The sequence below is a fragment of the Lytechinus pictus genome, chromosome 19 (assembly GCF_037042905.1).
Source record: "Lytechinus pictus isolate F3 Inbred chromosome 19, Lp3.0, whole genome shotgun sequence".
NCBI classification, from domain to species: domain Eukaryota; kingdom Metazoa; phylum Echinodermata; class Echinoidea; order Temnopleuroida; family Toxopneustidae; genus Lytechinus; species Lytechinus pictus.
In genome coordinates this window covers 5,177,081-5,200,696 of record NC_087263.1, presented here as the reverse complement: position 1 = coordinate 5,200,696, position 23,616 = coordinate 5,177,081, and the positions used below count along the sequence as shown (strand labels likewise).

Below are 23,616 nucleotides of genomic sequence, written 5' to 3'. Positions count from 1 at the left end.
CCCAATTATGACACTGAAAAGAGAATTATATAGGAATAGTCCAGATTCGATTTCAGACTACCTTTTTCGTAAGACCATGGAGATTACGTAATAGCTTTGAGACCAGCTCGTGTTAGAATTAACACCACGCGAACCCGTTGCCATGGTAATACGGAACGGCCATGCTTCCGGGTCTCTCACCCGTTCGTATTCTGTTTTTTATACTTCGGGCTAAAAATAATTATACCTCAAGTCATCTAGAGTAAATTAACCGAAGAAAATGCTGAAAATTTCATCAAAACCGATGACAAATTACGAAGTCTGTGAATCTTAAATTTAAGCAATATTGGTGAAAACATTAATCAGCTGGGAGGATGATGTTATGTACTCCCTTTCTTCTAGCTGTGTCATTACATGAAAACATAATTATTTTGTATTTTATACAGGTATTATGACAGATATGTCTCCCTTATAGCAACATATTTGCAGCAATAAATATCCAATGTATCAAATCAGCGGTCAGTTCATTTTTCAACATCTTGGTGGACAAAATTTGAATAAATTTCATTTCATACAATAGGATAAAATAATAAGTTTGGATATGACATCATCAGGATGATCATTGCCTATAATGCATAAGACACGCATAGAACTGTTTCATCAAAATAATGCAATAGAATAATGCAAAACGGTGTCATCACTTTGTCATTCCTTGACCGATTTTGATGAAATTTTCAGTGTTTTGTTTGTCTGATTTTACTTCATTTGTTCAAATCATATCATTTACAGCCTGGAGAATCCCTTTACGAAAATGCGTAAAATGTGGGAGTGTATTCTATACAGGCCTTGATTGTCATTGTGGAAAAGTGTAGCGGTCATCCACCCGAGAGTTTTTCAGTCTTAATCCGTGCCTACACCCATGAATCACCTAAATAGTTGGTTTTCTGAAAAAAATTCTCAGAGCAGGGGTAATTGTTTCCGGGATTTATGGGGTTTCATTTCAAGAAATAGTTATATAGAGATTATCTTATTTAAGTTGTGCATTAAACGATATTTTGTCACCACAAAGAGCCCCCTCCCCAATAACTCCTACATCCCTTTTTCTATTATAGGATTTCAATATCATTCACCCACTGGCGTACAGATGGTGGGGGGGGGGGGGGCGCTTGGAGCCATGCCCGGATAATATAAAGAAAAGTGAAGGGAAAACGGTGAAATATGATATAATTTTCTGAATAGTATGTCAAAATCTATCCCAAAATTATATTTTTGTAATAAAAAAGTTTTATGCTAGCTCGCTTCGCTCGCTCGCAGCTTTATAAATAAGAAAATTTTATCACATACTCCATGTCTGGCCCTCCTCAAAGAATGTCCCAATACTTAACCCCCTTCCTCTATCTCTGCCCCCCCCCCCCCCTTCTCTCCCGTTTCGCTCTGTATCCCTCTCTTACTTCTTATTTCTTTTCATTTCCCCCTTCCTTCCCACATTTTTTAGATTTGTGTATTTCTTTCGGTTAATTATTTCCTTTCCCGTTAGCCACCTCACCTCCCCCTCTCATCCTTTACCCTTTCTCAACTTTTTCTCTCCCTTACTTAATACCTCAGTCACATTTCTCCTACGGCGTCCGTATACGGCGAGTCGAAAACAGGTGTTTTATTCATCTTTATTCAAACCACCTAATGTAGCTAGTACACAAATGTTAAAAGGGCTGTTTTCGACTCGCTGTACGGCCGCCGTAGAGCAAATGTGACTAAGGTATGACGTATATCATAATGTCGTGTGCAGATCGCGGGAAGTGCTTCCGTTTACATGATCATTATAAGAACCCATCCAACATCCTACTCATCCCCATTCTTCATCACCAGCCGATCCCAACGAGCACGCGTCACATCGGTCCCCTACCAATTAAGCGCGGCCTTCGCTCTGATTATATTAAAAGAACCGAACATTTTAATACTCCACAAGAATCAAACATTCATCCATAGCTATCGGACACCGACGTTGCATTCATATTGCAGTTGAAACACGTCATCAAACTATTTTATAACTTTTTTCGCCGTTGTCGAGTATTGTTCAGATTAAATTTTCACCAGTTTTCCAGAGCATCCAAACAGCTGTTGACACTTGAAGTGAGTATATAGAAAAGTTTTTTTGTTCGTTCGTTTTTAAACAACACAATAAAAATGCATGCATTGTTGATTCCTAATTATGTATTGATACTCGTTTTAGTTATTTACATTCTTAAATTTTACTATCACAGTTATATTCTCACATAAACAAGTGATTTTTTTTTTATTCATAAGACTTTGAACAGTTGAATATCATTGTGCTTTTTTGTGTACACAGATACTTATGTTAGATGTTAACTATGTAATTTTGATAATCTATTTATGCTCCTTTTCTCATTATTGTTATTGTTGAGATGTAAATGAAATGAAATTAACTCTTTGAAAACCTTTGATATAATATGATGATAACCCAGATTAGCATATCTCTCTATCTCGCCATAGTGCATGAAAGGTTCACTAAACATTAACGTTTACGGTACAATCGAGGCATTTCATTTGCAACTTTGGCATTTTAACTTTGATTTAGCTATATAGCCTACTATGTGAACCAGAGTTAAATCGTGTGTTATGTTGTGTGCGTGGAACGAAGTGTTGCGGCGATTTAAAATGTTGCAGTCAACACAAACTGGGTGTATTAGACTCGAATTGATAAGCATTTAATCGTTGTTATTTTGCCCAGTACTGAGCCAAAAATTCTGAGGGACCAAACCTAGTATATAAGGGACATAATTTCTATAAACAGTAATACAGTTGTGAGCGAGCAAAAATATTGACCTTTTAAATACAAGAGTCAAATTTGGGATATATTTTGATATAATTTATATCCAGAGATATAATATATTTCACCCCTTGTCCTCCCTTTCCTTTTTTTTCTTCTCTTGTTCGAAAAACATGTGGGTGGGGTGGTGGCTGCCATGCCCTCCCCCCACATGTCTGTATGCCAGTGATTTTACCCTACAAGTAATTATGGAAATTACAAGGTCCAAACAAGCTTTTCAAAACTTGCATACAAAGAAAGGAAGAAAAAAAACTGATTTCAGATACCATGGACATTAGTCATTACTCAAACTTTCACTTCGTTCATTACCGCGGACCAATTAAAAATGCCGCATTCTCACCGCAGCCGTGATCGGAGCCGACATTAATTGTGATCGACACAATACGTAATTCAAATTTATGCAATCGTCTTATTCGATCTGGAAAACCGTTACTTTATGTGGCTGAGGCATGGGCAACTCGGACACAAAGCAATGCCAATCATCTGACAAGGAGCTAAGAAAGAAACCACAGTTTGAATTAAAAGATGGATTATCTCTGGATAATTGGAATAAGATGGAATACTTGACATTAAAGATGTCAATGGGAGAAACTGTTGTTGTTTTAGATGATGATGTCAATGTTGACTCAAAGATTTAGGAAAATCATTGGTGTTTTTTTTTTACTTTGCTTTAGGGCCTAGCTAATGTTATGCAAATCAGTAATACATTGTGTCTTGTGGTGGGAGTGGGTGTGTGTGTGTGTGGAATAAAATATGATGTGTAAAGGAAAGTGATTTAAAATCTTAAGAAAATACCGATAACAAAATAAGGGAAATAAAATGTATGCGTGTGCTCTCTTGGTAAAAGAAAGGTCCTGAAAAATATATACTATACACGTTTCAAAACCTCTAATCGTAAGGAGAAGACGGTAAGAGTAGTTCCAGAGCCTCTTGAAAGCTCCTGTACCAGAATGAGGCCTAATGCCCCCCCCCCCTCAGAAGTAATTTTAAACCAATTATTATTGAAGAAAGGATTAAGTGCTTTGGGGGAATGGCTATGTTATCGTTTTTTCTTCCGAAAGTTCATAACTCTTCCTGAGCATGATTCCAATATATCCGAACCTATGAGCCTTTCATCACGGAGTTTTTATATCTATTTCACAACACATGAAGTCTTGTACCCCCATCCAACAAAATACTGTCGACACCGGGAACAATATTCCATCCTGATTTCAAACAAGCTCAAAAAGTTATGGCACTTCTCTTCATTATAATTGGTACATGGCAATCCTTTGCGGTACATTTGCATTAATTAAAAGCTACACCCCTTCAAGATCCTCGCATTCCTCCACTTCCAGCTCTCTCGCCCCCTCCCAAAGTTTTCAAAACCTGGGGGAAAGATCATTCATCCACTCGTCCTCTAAGTTATAGAATAGTCTCCCTGAAGACATTGAAATGTGCTTAAAGGGATACTCCGGGCTGAAAATATTTTGACTAAATAAACAGAGTAAAATTCACAGAGCAAGGTGCTGAAAATTTCATCAAAATCGGATAACAAATAACGAAGTTATTGAAATTTAAAGTTTAGCAATATTTTTTTTAAACAGGTATATGCACGTATTCATGAATATTCATTATGTGGGTTGATGATGTCACATCCCCACTTTCCTTTTTCTTATGTTATTACATGAAATCATCTTTGTTTCATTTTTTCATACATTATAATGAAAAAAGTTGCAGCAATAAATAACTAATGCACTTAATGAGTTGTCAATCCAATTGATTTAGTTTTTGGTAGAACATTTTTTATAAACCTAAATTCATATAATGAAATGCAAAAGAACTAGTGGGGATTAGGACATCGTCAGTTCGCTCATTGAATATTCATGAAGACATGCCTAGAACTGTTTCACCGGAATAATGCAAGTATTTAAAATTCAATAACTTTGTTATTTGTTATCAGATTTTGATCAAATTTTCAGCATATTGCTCTGTGAATTTTACTCTATTTATTTAGATATGAATATCTTCAGCCTGGAGTATCCCTTAAACCCCCGAAACTTAAAAAAACCACCTAAACATTTTTTGTTAATTTCTCTTTAATTTCCTATAACATTTCTTAAAAAGGGCCTAGAGCACTCTTTTCTTTGTACAGAGTGGATTTAAGGTCGGAAGAAAAAGCCTTCTTTCCATTAAAACTTGTGGTCAGTGCCATTCCTTAGATTTATCTGCCGCGTTTGATACAATAGATCATAACATTTTCATATCTCGGTTATTCAATAGAATAGGCGTTAGGTCCAAAGTCTTATCCTGGTTCCAATCATACCTGTCTGGATGGACTTCGCAAGTTGATATTGACGGCACATTGTCAAATCCCATAACTCTAGAATTTGGACTACCTCAGGGGTCAATAGTCGGACCCATAGGCTACTCAATATATACTCTTCCAGTTGGCGACATCATCCGAAATCACTGTATCAATTATCATTTTTATGCTGACGACATACAACTATACGTTTCTTTTGATCCGAAGACTCCTGGAGCTCTCAATAATGCACTGGTTAAACTCCAGAATTGTATATCAGATATAAGACAGTGGATGATAGTGAATAAGCCAAAATTAAATGACAAAAAAACTGAATTTTTTGTTGCGGCCTCTACTTATAACTTGCGCAATCTTCCAAATGTTCAACTTGATGTTGATGGTACACTCTTTAGACCATCAGAAAAAATAAGAAACCTTGGTGTCATATTTGATTCCCGCATGTCAATGTCGTACCATATCTCTCATATCTGTAGCACAGTCACTTTTTATTTAAGGAACATTTCTAGAATCAGAAGGTTCATTGACCAGTCTGCCTGTCACAATGCTGTTCGTTCATTGGTTCTGTCTCGTATTGATTATTGCAATGGGCTCCTTTCTACAATTCCCTCTAATCAATTAATTCGTATTCAACGACTACAAAATTGGGCAGCACGATTAATTTTACAGGTTTCCCGAGATCATCCTTCCCAACCACTCTTTAATTCTCTTCACTGGCTTCCTTTTAAACAGAGAATTACGTTCAAATTACTCTTGATTGTCTACAAAACACTGAATAAACAGGCTCCACAGTATTTAAGTAACTGCTTGAATCTGTATACACCAACTAGAGCACTTAGGTCGGCCAGTGATCACCTTCGCCTCACATATTCATTAACTCGTACATTAGCTGGTGACAGAACTTTTACAGCGTCGGCTTCAAAATCCTGGAACGACCTGCCACTAATAATTAGACAGTCTCCAACATTAGCAATTTTCAAAAAGTCATTAAAAACTCATCTCTTTCGTACTTTGTAGTTTTTAAAATATTACATTTAATTAATTCATTGTAAGCGCTTTGGGCCTAATGGGAAAAGCGCAGTACAAATAATAAGTAATAATAATAATAATAATTCCTTACGCCAATCGTCTAAATTAAAAAATAAAATAATAATGAATAAAATCGTCAGGAAGTGCAAATTTTCCTTTTTTCTCAGTATAGCTGTAATTTGGAAAGGAAAGTGGATTTCGTTTTCATTTGAGTAATTACCCATGTACCCTCTTTTGGAAATTCAATTGGAATTGGGAATAATGACGTTTGCAGTGTGACCAAAAGTTGTTAAAATGATGAATCGAGCTTAGTCATTTAAATTGAGGTTGCATACTTCTGGTCTTTATAACACACAGATTTTTTATTTTTCTATTTGGTTATTTGAATTCATTTATACAGGATATAACATGATCAGCATATATAGCCTTTATCCATATGGAAATTGAAAATGAATATATAAAATGGAATAAAAAAGATCAGCAAATATTTATAAAAAAAATGACATAATCATTGCACGTAACAATTACATAAATGACAATTGAAAATTCATTACAAATTACAAGAAAACATTATATTACCCTGACTGTGTAACAAATTAAACAAAAATAAGTCGCTAGAAATTAGGCATAAATGATTTTTTTTAAATGTTTAGAAAGTGAGCGAAAACGAAGAATAAAATAATTAGAATGACATAAGCAATACGACATGATAAATTGCAATGTCGCCCCCCCCCAAAAAAAAAAAAAAATTAAATGACTGAATAATCTTCATTTCTGTTGCTCATTATGAAGGATACTGTCGGTTCCCTTCGAAGACAATCCAAGTCAATCAGTCCGAGATCGCGTAGGTGTTCGAGGTCGTCAGGTAGACTACCTTCCAAGATCAACGTTATCAATCCACTCGTGATCGTGCAGGCATTCGTGGTCGAGGTCGACATTCATCCTCCTCCTCCTCATCATCATCATCATGTCACTAAGAAGAAGAGAATCGCTCAGAGGGGAACAGAAACGCCTTGTCAACATGACTCACGCCAAGAGCTTTGATGCAGCGGTAGGACATCTCTTCTATCTTAATCTACTTGAATGTTATGTAAAATCTTGTTCTTGTTCTTGATTAAGTTTGAATTATTGCTGTCATATTGTTTTCATTCTATTATCCCTCCTTCTTTCCCTCCCCCTCCTATTCCTATTTCAGTCTTTTTCATCTTCCTCATCTTCATGTTAGTCGTGATGTAACCATTGGTGTTGTTTTCATAGGTGTTTTTTTTATATTTTGTATCACTTTATTTCAATATTCATAAAGGATCAGATGACATATAAAATAAAACAATTACATAGTAGTTTACAAACACAATTAACAAAAGAAGTAAAAGTGTTGTTAATACTATCACTGTTGTTATCATCATTACAACAGTTTGTATGATTATGGTTGTGATTAATTATATCATTATCATTATCATAATTATGTTCATGGTAATGGTAATGGTTTATCGAAGAATTTATTCGCAGCAAGAGGCTGAATTGCAGAATCTTTTTACAAGACAAATACATGAATATGAACATGATAATACATTCCATAATTACAAATGCTTAATATATCAAAATAGTACAATTTCTAAAAACAAACTTGCCTAAGCAGATGAGTACGAGATGGGTATCATGCATTATTTAAAAAAAAGTATATAAATACAATACAAGAGATTAATCATTATTTTAAAGCACGCGCGTCGTGCTTTAAACTACGATTCAATTAAACTACTATTATCATTATACTCATTACAGTGTTATCGTTAATATCGCCAATGTTATCAGGGCCCCGTTGCATAAAAGTTAACATTATGGTAACTTTGCCATCCAAGGGTAACTTGTCTGGAATCCTTGATTCTGATTGGTTGGTGATCAACGTTACCATGGTAGTTACCATTGCATGGTTACCATAATAGTAACTTTTATGCAACGGGGTCCAGGTTGATTAATAATAGTATAAATTAGCGTATTTAATGTATTCCTTTTTTATTGTTTTAGGATCGTTATTCCTTGCTGAGAAGAATGTCATCTTCCGATGTCTTGACGAACACACCGATGATATTCTCAATTAAGAATGAATTGGGCAATCTAGCAAAGGTTCTTAAACTGTTTAAGGTATGAATATTATCCCCCTCCTCTCATCGTCTTCTTATCCTCCTCCTTCTTCTTCTTCTTCTCATCTTCCTTCTTTTTTTTTCTTCTTCTTCTTCATCATCATCATCATCATCATCATCATCATCATCATCATCATCATCATCACCATCATCATCATCATCATCATCACCCTCATCATCATCATCACCATCATCATCATCATCATCATCATCATCATCATCATCATCATCACCACCACCACCAACACCACTACCACCACCACCACAACCGCCACCTATTCTTCCCTCTTTCAGATATGTACCTTTCTTTAGTTTAAGATTATTACAAGCGTGTATGTCTAAAGAATAAAACCACCACCAAATAATCAACTATTCTTTCCATAATCCAAAATTATTATTATCATTTTTTAAAACAGGAAAATGACATCCGGGTACTTCATATTGAGTCGAGGAAAGCTCATGGAAAGGGCTCAGAACTGGAGATATTCGTTGATTGTGAGGGCAAGAAGAAGATGTTGAAAAACGTCATGGCTTTTATGAAGGACGCCATGTTGTTGACAGAGGTCATGACCCCGCCTTCTAACACTTCGACCAATAAGAAGGAGACTGACAATAATGGTAAGCGTTTCCAAGGTGACCCAATGACATTTTAATCAAACTTGTTTTCGTTTATCAATTTGTTGACCATAATTAAGTGAATTAAATAAATTGAAGTAAACTATAAATCACTTTTTCGTTTGTATATTCGCTTATTTAGATCATATTATTATTTTATCTTGTTCTTTAATCAAAAATATTATTCATGTATCTGTTTACTTATTATTTTTGTCCAGGTTGTAATGTTGAATTAAAATGATTCGTCCACCAACCCATCCATCCATATATCCTTCCATCCATCCAGCATTCCCTCTATCCATCCACCCATCCATCCATCCATCTACCTATCCATCCATCCATCCATCTATCTATCCAGCCATCCATTATCAATTCATTCATTTATTCATTCATTAATTCATTCATTCATTCCTATCATTCATTCATTCATTCATTCATTCATTCATTCATTCATTCATTCATTCATTCATTCATTCCTATCATTCATTCATTCATTCAATCATTCATTCATTCATTCATTCATTCATTCATGCATTCATTCCTATCATTCATTCATTCATTCATTCATTCATTCATTCATTCATTCATTCATTCATTCATTCCTATCATTCATTCAATCATTCATTCATTCATTCATTCATTTATTAATTCGTTCATTAATTCCTATCATTCATTCATTCATTCATTCAATCATTCATTCATTCATTCAATCATTCATTCATTCATTCATTAATTAATTCATTCATTCATGCATTAATTAATAATTAATTAATTTATTCATTCATTCATTCATTCATTCATTCATTCATTCATGCATTCATTAATTAATTCATTAATTAATTCATTCATTCATGCATTAATTAATTGATTAATTCATTTATTCATCCATTCATCCATCCATCCATCCATTATCCATTTATTCATTCATTTATTATGATGTTGTTTCATTTTCACAGCAGAATGGAAGAACAAAGTGCCTGATTTTCCTCGTAAAATCTCAGACCTGGATAAAAGCGCCAACAGGGTATTAACATACGGGGCAGAACTGGATGCAGATCACCCGGTAAGACACTTATGATCTAATTACAGCCCCATTTTTTAAATTTTATTTATTAACGTGCCAAATTGCCATTAAGTTCCATAAAAAAAAGCTTACATCCAAGCTTGTTTTTGCAGATCGGAGTTTAGCACTCTTTTCCTCTTATATTGTTTAATGTTCACTGACGTAGCCCCAATAATAATGACTGAAAATATATGGGGGCGGTAAGATATCTTAAGTTGGAGGCAATGCAAAATTTTTATAAAAATGCGAGCGCGCGAAGCAAGAGAACCCCCAAATATGATTGTTATTATTTTGTTTTTACTACGATCAGTTCCATAATAATGATAAATAAATGGTAATGACAAAACAACAACAAAAGAGGTACAAGAGGGATAAGCAAAACAATACACGCGAAGGGCGGGCGGAATTGACTAAAATCGTCTGTACTCAAGGAGTCGTCAGTCCAACTGAGCTTGCGTCATCATTCTATTCCCTACCCGGGAGCTCAGGGCCTTTTCTTCGTAGTAATTCTTTATCATGACGATCATCATGGGATCTAGCAATGCACGAAGACATGGATGAGGTATCGCTCATCATATCATTTAAGCTGCAATCCGAGTGATATTTATATTACATAACTTCGTTTCTGTTTCCCCCCTGTATTCATTTTGAAATTATTTTTTTCTTCAAAGTCCAAGCCTACATGGGGGAAAACACGGCACCGTTCTATTCTGTTTTCCCGCTTCCTTTAAACTTTGAAAATAAATTGTCTACTTTGATGATATATTTTATTGTGGTAATCAGTTTCTTCACTAATCACTCTTTCCTATATTTCGCGATGTAAATCAAATGGGTGCCTCTTTGCTCTTTACAAGTTAAAGTTCATTATGTGGTTTATATTTCTCGTGCTTTTTGAAAACGTTCCTTTTTCATTTCAACCCTCGTCTCCCCCTCGTGCATTTTGTCTTTCAGGGATTCAAAGACAACGAATATAGACAACGGCGGAAAGTCTTCGCCGATATTGCTTACAAATACAAACAGTAAGATTTAATATCGCATGTTATCGTATGGAATAGTGCATAAATCGTGACTGTGATTGGTCAGTTATCTGCGTCACGTGTCACTGTAATTTGTCATGATGTGGAATAGTGCATAAATCGTGACTGTGATTGGTCAGTTATCTGCGTCACGTGTCATTGTAATTTGTCATGATATGGAATAGTGAATAACTCGTGACTGTGATTGGTCAGTTATCTGGGTCACGTGTCATTGTAATTTGTCATGATATGGAATAGTGCATAAATCGTGATTGTGATTGGTCAGTTATCTGCGTCACGTGTCATTGTAATTTGTCAAAATATGAAATAGTGCATAAATCGTGACTGTGATTGGTCAGTTATCTGCGTCACGTGTCATTGTAATTTGTCATGATATGGAATAGTGCATAAATCGTGACTGTGATTGGTCAGTTATCTGCGTCACGTGTCATTGTAATTTGTCATGATATGGAATAGTGCATAAATCGTGACTGTGATTGGTCAGTTATCTGCGTCACGTATCATTAAAATTTGTCATGATATGGAATAGTGCATAAATTGTGACTGTGATTGGTCAGTTATCTGCGTCACGTGTCATTGTAATTTGTCAAAATATGGAATAGTGCATGATTCGTGACTGTGATTGGTCAGTTATCTGCGTCACGTGTCATTGTAATTTGTCAAAATATGGAATAGTGCATAAATCGTGACTGTAATTGGTCAGTTATCTGTATCACGTGTCATTTTAATTTGTCACGGAATGAGGAATAAGTCATGATGTCAGTCAGCGAAATCGAATTAGTTTTAATCGTGCATGAGGGGAAGATATACGAGAACGAAAATAATGGAAAAGCCCTACAAAGTTGTTTATAACATCGCTTTTAATACCCGTTTCATAAAGTGTGACGTAAATCTAAGACATGGGTTTGCGTTATTTTGGGCAATAATCCTTCAACACAGATAATAATTTATTTTGATGAAAACATATATTAAACTTTCCCTGGTGTCAATGTAAACACTACTGGTATTAAAATTAAAGCATTTGAACCTTTCTTTAACAAAATATTTGTTAGTTTTCTATCATACAAAATTGCAATATTTTGACAAAATGGTTTTAACAAAATGAAGCTCCCGCCATCAAAATCACCGAAGAAAAAATAATAAAAATTGACAAAGATATAATAGGAAACAATATCGATAGAATGAAATAAAATATCGGCGCAGGACCTGGTGGGTATTTCATATAGTTGTTTGTAAGGCTGTTCGTAAGTTTAAAACGACTCATACGACTGGTGAACCTTTCATACGCGCTAAATAATCACTAATGAACATTTACAAAGGATCACCATGCAGTCCCCGGATGCAGTCGTTCTTACGAACAGCTTTATGAGACAGCCCCAGGGCCCTGTCTTACAAAGAGTTACGAATGATCCAATCAATCATAACTATGGAAAGCCAGCAACGCCAATTTCTCAAATGCACGTGTGTACGTTTGTTCAAAATGTTTTCTAAAAATAATATATAGTCATACATTTATTGTTGTCTTGATAATTAAGTGTGCTTCCGCTTTCTCTTTTTTCTTCAAAGAACATTGTGCAATTTTTTAGGAAAAATTATGACATTGAAGGATTTCCATATATTGATGAGGTTAATATTGAAATAAGGGAACTTCATAAAATCTTATACAAATTCATCCACATGCATAAAAAACATGTTGTGATCCTTAATATCTTAATAGAGTTTTTGAGATTCTTGAAGAAATGAAAAAAGAACAAGCAAAGTACTCTTAACAAGGCTATGTTGCTGGTGATATCATGAAACATAATCTATCGCAAGGAAATAGATTATTCTTTTTATAAATGCGTGAAACGTGTGTGTGCAGCGCTTTGTAAAGGAGTTTCTGTCTTTTAATATTATCAATATCTGTTTGAAAATTATCTCATAATCCTAGCTTGTATATCTTGTTCTGTCTGTACACTATTTACCAATCACTTAACTTTGTTTAGATGAAATCGATATAGTTAGTCATCACTTTGCCACATTCCTTTTATTTTTATTTTATTTTTTTTTTTGGGGGGGGGGGGTAAGCGGGGAGGGGATACGAATCAAGGTAATTCTATTATTGCTTTTGTTACTTTTCTTTATTGTTTATTGTGTAACAAACTTGTGTTTATGTGATTGGCAATCACTCGATAATTTTGTAAAGGGAAAGGCGCCATATCAAAATAAAGTCTTTTGGATCGGATTGGATAGATGGTTAAGTGTGAGCCGGGCGTGGGAGCCGCATCACATATATTAAAACAAAATGAGGAAGCCTATACACTTATAGCGTAATTATATACGTCCTAGGATATAATCCCATAATTAATCCCCTACGAGCTCATTATCAGGAATTTGGTAGGTATATCAAGATAACGAATGTCTTGGGAGAATTACATCATCGGAATAGTCAAAACCCAAGTAGGTTATCTTCTTCGACACACACCCCTCAGGGAGTTATTCCATTTTCTGTGACCCTATTTTCTTTACGTCACATTTTTATTTTTTTCGCCCCTTTATGCTTATAATATCTTTGTCGACACCCTTATTAAGAGAATTTGCAACATCGTCAGTCAGATATAGGCTCACCAAAAGCACACACTTAATTATTAAAAATAAAATAAAAAAACCTACCATCACCTGCATAACACCACCGGGGGAAAAAAGAAACTGATTAATTAAATGAATAAAGACATGAATACAACTAACTAAACGAATAAATGGTTACAAGGATGAAGGATGTAGGCGTTTTGGGCATGGGTGAGCGGTCCACATTTTGAGGATGTGGAAATGAAATAGAGACTATTAGAACAGATACCAAATCATAAGAAACATATTGCTGAATGATATTGTTGAGGTTAAGTAGGTGGTTTTTTTAATTTCTATTAGGGTGGAACTCATATAGCTCTGCAGGGGGGCGTCAGTGGTGCAATGAGACAGATATTTTTAGGGGGCTTTATGGCGTATCGGGCATTTTTTAAGAATATTTTTATTACAAAAATCAAATTTTGTGATAGATTTCGACATAATATTGAGAAAATAATATCATATTTCACCCTTCTCTCTTTCCCTTTCTTCCCCCACTTTTTTTTTTGGGGGGGGGGGGGGCAAGCGCCCCAAGCCCCCTCCATCTCTACGCCACTGGTGCGCGTCAACAGGTTAAATGAATTGATAGTTTTATGAACAAACAAAATGACCATAGATATAATATAGATATATTGTGAACATAACAATGAGTAATAAACGACATGTATCAATATATTGAATTGATCATGAACCGAAATGAATGACAAGAAAAAGAGATGAATGATTGTAATTAATCAATAGAAAACAATAACACATACCCTAAAGAAATTATCAGTACTTATTATTATATACTAATGTTAACAATTCATTATGTTTTCTTTTTCTTTTCTTTTTTCTTTTCCTCATCTAGCGGTGAGCTCATTCCACGCGTTGAATATACAGATGAGGAAACAAAAACATGGTGAGTATAATTAGTCTTGTTTCTTTTTAATACGAGAGAGATGATTATCCTCATTATCAGCATCGTCGTCGTCATCATGATCATGATCATCATGATCGATCATCATCACATCATTATCATGATCATCATGATCATCATCATCATTATCATCATCATTATCATCATCATCGTCATCATCATCATCACATCATCATTATCATCCTCATCATTATCATCACCATCATCATCAATACTACCACCACCACCATCATCATCATCATCACCGCCACCGCCACCACCACCACCACCACCGCCGCCGCCGCCATCATACCACCACCACCATCACCACACCACCCCCGCAATCATCGTCATCAGCAGCAACAACTGCAGGGTCTAGTAGAAATGATCATGGCATTCTCTGAACGAATCTTTATTATACAATAATGTAGAAAAACATCATTAATTAAAAAAACTTATTTACATGAACTTTTCATTTTCTTTTGTCCGTTGTCAGGGGTGTGGTCTTTTCGGAACTGAACAGATTGTATCCTACGCATGCGTGTGAAGAGTACATGAACAATTTCAATATCTTGAAAAGAGATGGAGTATACAGGTGAGACAGTTAACAATCACTGTAGTTTGGTATCAATATGGATTGATAAGACATAAAAGATTCCAGAGGGGGGGGGGGTGGATTTTAATAATGGGGGGGGGGGGGTGGTAATGAAATTTAACCAACGACGAGTTTAGGCATGCCACTTTTCATTACTTTATTTTGTGCTCTAATCGTGCAATAATTACTTGTAAATATTGTGATCTTTCATGATGTTTTTATTCTAGTAAAAACAAAATTATAAAAAGATATTGTGAGAAATTGTGTATGCAGTCCCTGTGTAGTGATATAAGCAAGCTAGGTCCATTTTCTTTCTTAATTTTATCCTCGCTTGAAAATTTAAGAACTGAGTCCAGTCAACTCCCCTCCCATGCAGGCCGCTCAGGCGTCTCTTGAGCCAATTGGATTTTAATAAGTGTCATGACAAAGTCACTGCATGAATTAAGGAGAAGGGCTGTTATAATATACATATTTAGAGAAAAATATGAAACGTAATACTAGTATAGCTGTTTGAGTGATTACTCTTGTCCTTATTTGTGTATAATTCTCTAATACAGAGAGGACAAAATACCACAGTTGGAGGATGTATCCAGATTTCTCAAAGGTATGCAATTATTAGAATGTATTTTTCTTCTTCTTTCTTTTCTTTGCCGTGAAAAGGCAAAATTTTTCGGTCGCTCGCGACTTTTTGAACATTTTTCCCCCTCATACATGGCCGTACCCAACAGGGGACAGTTGCCCCTAAGAATTTTGAAAACTTTCCCCTTATACTGAAAATTTACACAAAATTCACCGAAAGTATGCACGAAATCCTTCAATTTCACTTTACAAAAATTAATGCACAGGCGTCCCAATGGCAAGCTCGGTCGCTTTGCAACCTCGCCTTAGAGATTTTTCGAAAAAGTTTATGCATTCTGCCCTCAGCAAAAAAAAAATTGTCTGCGTACGGCCATGCCCTCTTATCCTGTGTTGTGCCACGGCTGCGAACATGAGAATCAGTATAGAAGAAGCGACTGAGGGATTCTCAAAATTCTATAATATCGGATATTTTTTGTTATATTCTTTTTATCATCAAGTAGTACTGGATTTTTGCCTGATGTTTACGTTGCAAATATAAAGCTACCTTATCCTACTGGAGGAGGATATGCCTGTTATAGTCTAATTGTAATTAATCATTCAGTCAAAAATCAATCTTAACTTGTGCCTGTATAATGAATTCATTCATCTATTCTTTCCATTTTAGAACAAACAGGCTTCCAGATAAGACCGGTTGCCGGATACCTATCCTCCCGAGATTTCCTTGCCGGTTTAGCGTTCCGGTTATTCCATTGCACACAGTATGTCCGGCATTCTTCGTGTCCGTTCTACACTCCGGAACCGTAAGTGTAATTTGGCATTAAAAAGCGAAATGGCAATTTTCACATAATTTTTGTTACTTTCTTATTTGGGTAAATAACGATCAAATCGCAAGTATATAAAAAGCCAACAAAATATAGTTTGAGTACAAAAATAGAGTAGTACAGTATTAATGATTATAAGAACAATATGATATAATGTTTATATACCACAATTTCCATATCAATTTTATCATTATAATCAATTAATAACATTCTATATTTATGATTAGGCCTCTGTACACACTTTTTATCGAAGGGGTAAAATAAATGAAACTGACATCACATACAAATCAGTATGTTATAAATAAAAATAAATAACATCACTTTTTCTTACTTTATATTGTTTGTAATTTACAAATGATATAAATGATATTGTGTAAAGATCTGTTTAACGAATCACTTTATGACATTTTAAAATATACGAGGGCGAGGACCAATTGATTAATCAAATAATGAATGATGAATAATATTGGAAAAGATAAATTTAGTATTTGAAATTTTATTCAAATTTTGGATATCGAATGTTAATATGTTTCCCCTTCTTCGTTCTAGGGATTGCTGCCACGACTTACTCGGTCATGTTCCTTTGCTGGCGGACAAAAGTTTTGCTCAATTTTCACATGTAAGCTCAAGATTTTTATTTTTCTACTATTCGCATGGAGGATTGGTTATAAACAAAAACATTTGTTGAATTTTACTATCAATCATTTTTTTAAATCACTTTCAGCATGACTTAAATATGTTTTGCAATTTAATGTGACAACTGTTATTTCATGATTTAAAATCCATTACTACTTGTGATTTGAATGTAATTAATAAATCGCGTAAAATAACACAATAGAATAATAATGTAATACCATTTTCTGTCTTCGATTCTTCAGAAGAACACAATTACCCAAAGTTACTCATTAAAATTCGAGTGCTATATGCATTATGAACTAAACACAAATAAAAAAGGGGTTTGCTTTAGGAAGTTTGTATGAGATCAACTCTCATTATGATTGCTTTTGTTTTTGTTTAATGATAAATATCCCCTTTAAAAAAATGTATGTATTTTTTTTCTTTTTAGGAGATTGGATTGGCGTCTTTAGGGGCATCAGATGAGGACATCAATAAACTCACAACGGTAAGAAAATGAGGATTAGGTCTCTCGTCCCTTTAGCAAAGATATGAATATTTAACGAAAAATAGTAGGAAAGCGGAAATACTATAATTTTCAGGAATCTGGCTCAAAGGAATCTGCAAGTTCTCCGGGACACCCAAATTACAAATTTCTAGATATCAGCACTTGCCTGGTACCGTACGTCACATTTACAAAAGCAAATCTTATCAGGGTGAATCCAGTATTTCAAAAAAGGAGTGAGGTGCAGAAAGTGTAACAATTTTGCCTTTAGTCTTTATATTGATAAACAAATAAAACCTGCGTGTTTGTTTGTTTGTCTGAATGGTGGTGGTGGGCGGGGGGGGGGGGGGGGTAACTCTCCGAAAGGACATGATTTGCCTGACATGATAATATATAAGGGACCGGGGTAAATCTGGGAGGCTCTGCTCAAAGCTGGAGAATATTAATTTTACCGCCTCCCATGCAGATGCGGATCTATTCTCCAAAGTCACGGATACGCAGCTGATTATTATATTTTGAACATGGCTGTCATTTTTTTCAATTGTTTAAAATGTATATTCTTCTAGCTATTATTTGCCTCTTTTTATTCTGTCTTGACAGTGTTATTTCTTCACCGTGGAGTTTGGGCTATGTAAACAAGACGGTCAGACCAGAGCTTATGGGGCGGGACTCTTGTCATCTATCGGTGAACTCAAGGTATAGTAGTAAGCTATTCCACAATCTAAAACAATACATTTGAATACATGCAGAACGGCACTTAATGAAATTCATAAAAAAGGGAATATTCTCGCCATAGCACTCTGGAAAAAAATTCGCACGATGCGCTCTAGAATATTATTAGTAATAAAGCAATATACTTATTCGTTTAAATGATGGGATACCGCATATAATTATGTTTGACAAGAAACGTTTCATAAAAAGTATAATTATTAAACATGTTGAGTCCTCTGCTAGGGCATCTACTTAAATTTCAATAAAGTGTATAGTGTATCAGTATATTGATAGAGTCGTATTCATGATATTTATATCTTTTGATTGAAAAGGTACAATTAATATGCTAAAATGAACACCCCAATATATGCTGTTTTAGCACACCAAGTGAAATTTAGTATCACGAAATACTACTGCATACTACCATTACTACTACTACTACTACTACTACTACTACTACTACTACTACTACTACTACTACTACTACTACTACTACTACTACTACTACTCTACTACTACTACTACTACTACTACTACTACTACTACTACTACTGCTACTACTACTACTACTTCTACTACCACTACTACTATACTACTATACTACTATTACTACTACTACTACTACTACTACTACTACTACTACTACTACTAGTACTACTACTACTACTACTACTACTACTATTAGTACTACTAGTACTACTACTATTATACTATTACTACTACTACTACTACTACTACTACTACTACTACTACTACTACTACTACTTTTATACTATTACTACTACTACTACTACTACTACCACCACTACTACTACTACTACACAGTAAAAACGCTGTTTAAGATTTTGTACAACGCTGTTTACTATATGAACCTTACAGTATTTGTTTAACCGTTTAAACAATCATGTTTAATTCATTGAAGATTAGATATTGAAAATTAAACTTTGTTGCTTAAGATTTAAACACTTGTTTAAACTGTTTAAACAATTACTGTAAGGTTCATATAGTAAACAGCGTTGTATAATTTTTTTACTGTGTACTACTACTACTACTACTACTACTACTATACTACTGCTGCTGCTATACTACTACTAATAATAGCAGGGACCGCTGGGAGAACAGTTTTCGGAACTGAAGTGGCTACCCTGGGTAAATATACCGTTATTATTACTACTACTACTACTACTACTACTACTACTACTACTACTACTACTACTACTACTACAACAACTACTACTACTATTACTACTACTACTACTACTACTACTACTACTACTACTGCTACTACTACTACTACTACTACTACTACTACTACTACTACTACTACTACTGCTACTACTACTGCTACTACTACTACTACTACTACTACTACTACTACTACTACTACTACTACTACTATATATTTTTCTACTTGCCTAGTTTATTTTTAGAAGAGTTATGCTGTTCCATACCAACTTGTTTTTTTAATGAATGTTCTTTCGCTTGGAAACTAGTCCCTTTTGTCGTTACCTAGAATTCAATTCCTATAAATTTGTACTTGTTACCCAGCATGCATTGTCAGCGGACGCGAAGGTACTGCCCTTTCATCCGGATGTGACATCAAAGCATGAATGTTTGATCACGACTTACCAGGAAGCCTATTTCATCTCCAAGAGCTTTGAAGAAGCCAAACAACAAATGAGGTATATAAGCATATAAAGGAAAATAAAAGGAACAGAAAAAGAAAAACGCCGAGAAAAAAGTAAAAAGAAAGTAAAACGAAAAGAAGAAGAGAAAGAAAAAGGAAAGAAAAAATGAAAAGAAAAGGGGGAAAAAGAAAAAGAACTAAAAAAAAAATAGTAAGAAAAATAAATATGAATAAAAATAAGTTTTCTTGCTAAAACAAGGGGAAAATGCTTTCCAAATATCTACCAAAAAAAAGGGATGGGGGGGGGTTAATTCTCAAATAAGGGTCATTCAAGGGCGGCACCACAGAAGGGACAGGGGCGATCTTCTTACGATTTCCAGGTATACATAAGAAAAGGATAAAGAGGGGAAGATAGAAGAAAAAAAGAGAGAAAGGGAAGTAAAGAAGAAAGGAGTATAAAATAGAGAGGCCTATATCAATCGAAATATCCTGCACCGGGGGGGGGGGGGGGGACTTCCCTAAAAATTTGGCACATATACCCACTGTGTCCATTATACCCACGCTTGGAATGTGATGCAATGATTAGAATTACTATAGTAAATGAGAAATGAAACCCTTGAATTTTTCAATCTGTAAAATCACAATCAAATGAGATGCAATTAAGTGAAGTTTTACAAAAAAATGATAAAGAATTTTAATAGTTATGAAACAAAATATTTGAAGAAGAGAAACCTTCGAAGGACTATATTGACGGGTTTCATGAAAACATATAAATATTGAAATTAAATTGTATAACAAAAATGGTGGGGGCATTGACCTGAAACACAGTGAATTTACTACCATAATATACTTATTGCACATTAGGGTAGTCTTTAAAAGTTGAGAGTTTGAAAGATTTTAGGCTAAGCATGAACGCATACTATGACTCCCAACCGTTTGAATTTAAGAAAGGGAATAAATGATTTATATATCCCTATCCATTTACTTATAACACGTGAATCATTTACAGTGCAATGATTTACCCATTCTTATTATATTTTTACCCATTCTAATTATATGTTTTACCCATAGGGAATTTGCTGCAACCATCAAGCGTCCGTTCGAGGTACGCTATGACCCCTACACATCGAGTGTAGAAGTCCTCAAGTCGCCACGTGATGTATGTGACGTCATCAATACTGTGAGAGATGAACTGACGATCCTCATGCAAGTCTTGGTCAAACTGCAATCGAAATTCGATAGTTGAACAAATTTTATTTGTCGATCAAAATATTAAATAAAAATAACAAGGTTGAAAATCCATTGGATAGCACTTGCTCTGCGTGTGTGGGGTGTGTATGTGAGTGTTGTAGGGGAAGGGTGGAGACCCCACCCCTATTTCATAAACAAAAGTGTACGACCCTATTAATGTACAAAATTATTAATATTAATACATTTAAACAATTTTTAAGAAAGTAACTTGTCGTCAAATTTAATTAAACTCTAGGCCTAAATTGAACACCGTTGAATGTCCCTTTTATGAGGGCGTATTATTGTTTTTTTTATCTGACAGTGTTTTAGATGGGAGAAACTATAGCAAAATCTTTTACAGAATCGAATATTTTTTTGTGAATATTCTTTATTTATTTCGATACTTAAACTCCTGATAAATTTGTCATTATAATTGAGCTGTATTTATCCGTTGGGGTATATCAGACAGAAAATTTGTATTAGACCAGTGTGTTAGAGATTGTGGTCTTAATTTGCTCATTAATCAGTTAATCATCACAATCATGAGTTGAATGTAAGTGATTTTTTTTAATCCAGTTGGAAAGCAAGCCGAGAATGGAAATGGTACAGCGGTAGCAGAAAGAGTTGCAATCAATCGCAACTCTAAAAATCATGCGCAACTTGATTTTCAACCAATCAACAGCGCGCGTTTTGGACTTGCGATTGATTTGTTTGGCTTGCGTTTAAACGCAACTCTTTCTGCAACGGGCACCTTACAAAGAGTTACGATTGATCCAATCAATCGTAACTCTATGGAAATCCATCAGTGTCATAATTTTTTTTTCTACAGGAAAATTTGCAAAATGTCAAAGAGAATCACAGTGAATTTTCAAGACAACGATAAATGCATGAATATACATCATAGCTAGAACATATTTTGAACAAACATGCATAATAGATGTTGACATTGCTGGCAGACGATCTACAGGTGACGTCATTTTTTTTAAAATTGATTAATGAGTATTATATAATAATTATACGGCCCAGTCTTTTCCTTCCTTATCTTTTTCCCTTTCTCCCTCTTTTTATGGCCCCATAGGGGGTGTCGCCCCTGCCCCCTTCCATGGCACCGCCCCTGAAATGACAATGGACCGTATATCACTGTAATTTCTGATGCACCGTATGTTTATGTTGAGGGATAGACGTCTCTCGCTGATTGAATTTTATTTTCGTATAAAAATGAGTTTAAATTGTAATCGTAATATACAGTACATGATTGATAATACTGCGTGATAAGAAATAGATAATTAAATTCATTACGATAATGAGGAATAATTATAAGTTTATAATAATTATGATAAGATCATGATAAATATTTATGATTAATGCATTATAACTGTAGTGCGGTAAAAGAAAGTAATTTATTAAATTGTTTGATGCCGAATAAACGAGAGAAAACAATGGATGGTCGTTATAATTACATGTAGTTATTCATTATGCGTGGGGAATGAAAGAGCGAGGGCATGGAGGGGTGGGGTAGGGATGAGGGGCTGGGAGGTAATAGCGCTTGGTGTGATAGTGGTGATAACGGTATTGTGATGATTATTTGGTACGTCTATTTTTCCTTTGGGGGGGGGGGGCAATGGATAAAAGAGGGGGAGGGGAGAGAAAAAAAGCTGAAGAGAAGAAAGAGAAAAGGGAGAAAAGAGGACAGGAGAGGAGAGAGAATCAAATTGAGAGAAAGACAGAGGCGGGGTCCGGGTGGGGACGATAAAGAGGGGGAAATAGTGGGAGAGTCCTCTTTCTAAACTTTAGCTGGAGATAAAGCAAGTGAGAAAGAGACAATAAGAGAAAAGGAGAATTCCAATAAAGAATCAGAAAAGGAAATGTGTATGTTGTTGCAAAGGAAAAATTTTACACCTGAATTATTATTATTTTTTTTAAAGACCCCCATGCCCTACAAAAAGTTATGTAGCTTAAGAGGATTTAAAAGTAAAGTACTTTATATCTATTTCTCTCCCCCCCCCCTCCATCTCACTTTGCTTACTCTTATTTTACATCATACCTCTGTGCCTCTCTTTCTATCCTCCCCCCTCTCTAGCACTTTCCTCTTTCTCTCTGTCTCCCTCCTCTATCCCAATTCACCTGTCCTTTTCTGTCTTCTTTCTCTAAGGTTCTCTCTCTTTCTGTCAGGTTTTGTTCTCTGTCTTGCTCATCTCTCTAGACTTCTCAGGCTACAGTCTAGTCATCCCTACTGGAACAAGTGAAATACCCTTCTGTTGACAAAAATTGCTTTATGTAGGCTCCATAATTATTTGCATTTTTAATGACCCCCATGTCCTGCATAAAGTTCTGTAGCTAAAGGGGATTTAAAAGTAAATTACTTTATCTGTATTTCTTTCTCTTATCCATCTCACTTCGCTTACTTTTATTTTACA

General features: G+C 35.0%; 1 protein-coding gene across 2 annotated transcripts; it reads left to right on the top strand.

Annotated features, from left to right (window-relative positions):
- The first annotated feature begins 1,826 nt into the window (after positions 1-1,826).
- On the top strand, positions 1,827-22,642 carry LOC129282517 (tryptophan 5-hydroxylase 1-like). 2 transcript variants are annotated; one of them, XM_054918411.2, is made up of 15 exons: positions 1,827-2,109; positions 6,951-7,209; positions 8,184-8,300; positions 8,716-8,917; positions 9,871-9,977; positions 10,929-10,996; positions 14,469-14,519; positions 15,013-15,111; positions 15,669-15,715; positions 16,355-16,490; positions 17,061-17,130; positions 17,578-17,634; positions 18,232-18,327; positions 19,891-20,024; positions 21,041-22,642. In XM_054918411.2, the coding sequence occupies exons 2-15, from the start codon at positions 7,126-7,128 to the stop codon at positions 21,213-21,215; spliced, it is 1,443 nt and encodes a 480-aa protein (XP_054774386.2). In that variant the 5' UTR covers positions 1,827-2,109; positions 6,951-7,125; the 3' UTR covers positions 21,216-22,642. The 2 variants fall into 2 exon arrangements, with proteins under 2 accessions (XP_054774386.2, XP_054774387.2); XM_054918412.2 differs by lacking the exon at positions 1,827-2,109 and having other exon boundaries at positions 7,046-7,209; positions 9,874-9,977; positions 21,041-22,636.
- Positions 22,643-23,616: the final 974 nt, after the last annotated feature.

Coding starts and splice junctions, on each gene's coding strand:
- LOC129282517 (XM_054918411.2), top strand. CDS start 7,126: ATGTCACTAAGAAGAAGAGAATCGCTCAGAGGGGAACAGAAACGCCTT. Junction 10,997..14,468: donor ATTGCTTACAAATACAAACA/GTAAGATTTAAT, acceptor TTCCTCATCTAG/CGGTGAGCTCATTCCACGCG. Junction 17,635..18,231: donor ACATCAATAAACTCACAACG/GTAAGAAAATGA, acceptor CTGTCTTGACAG/TGTTATTTCTTCACCGTGGA.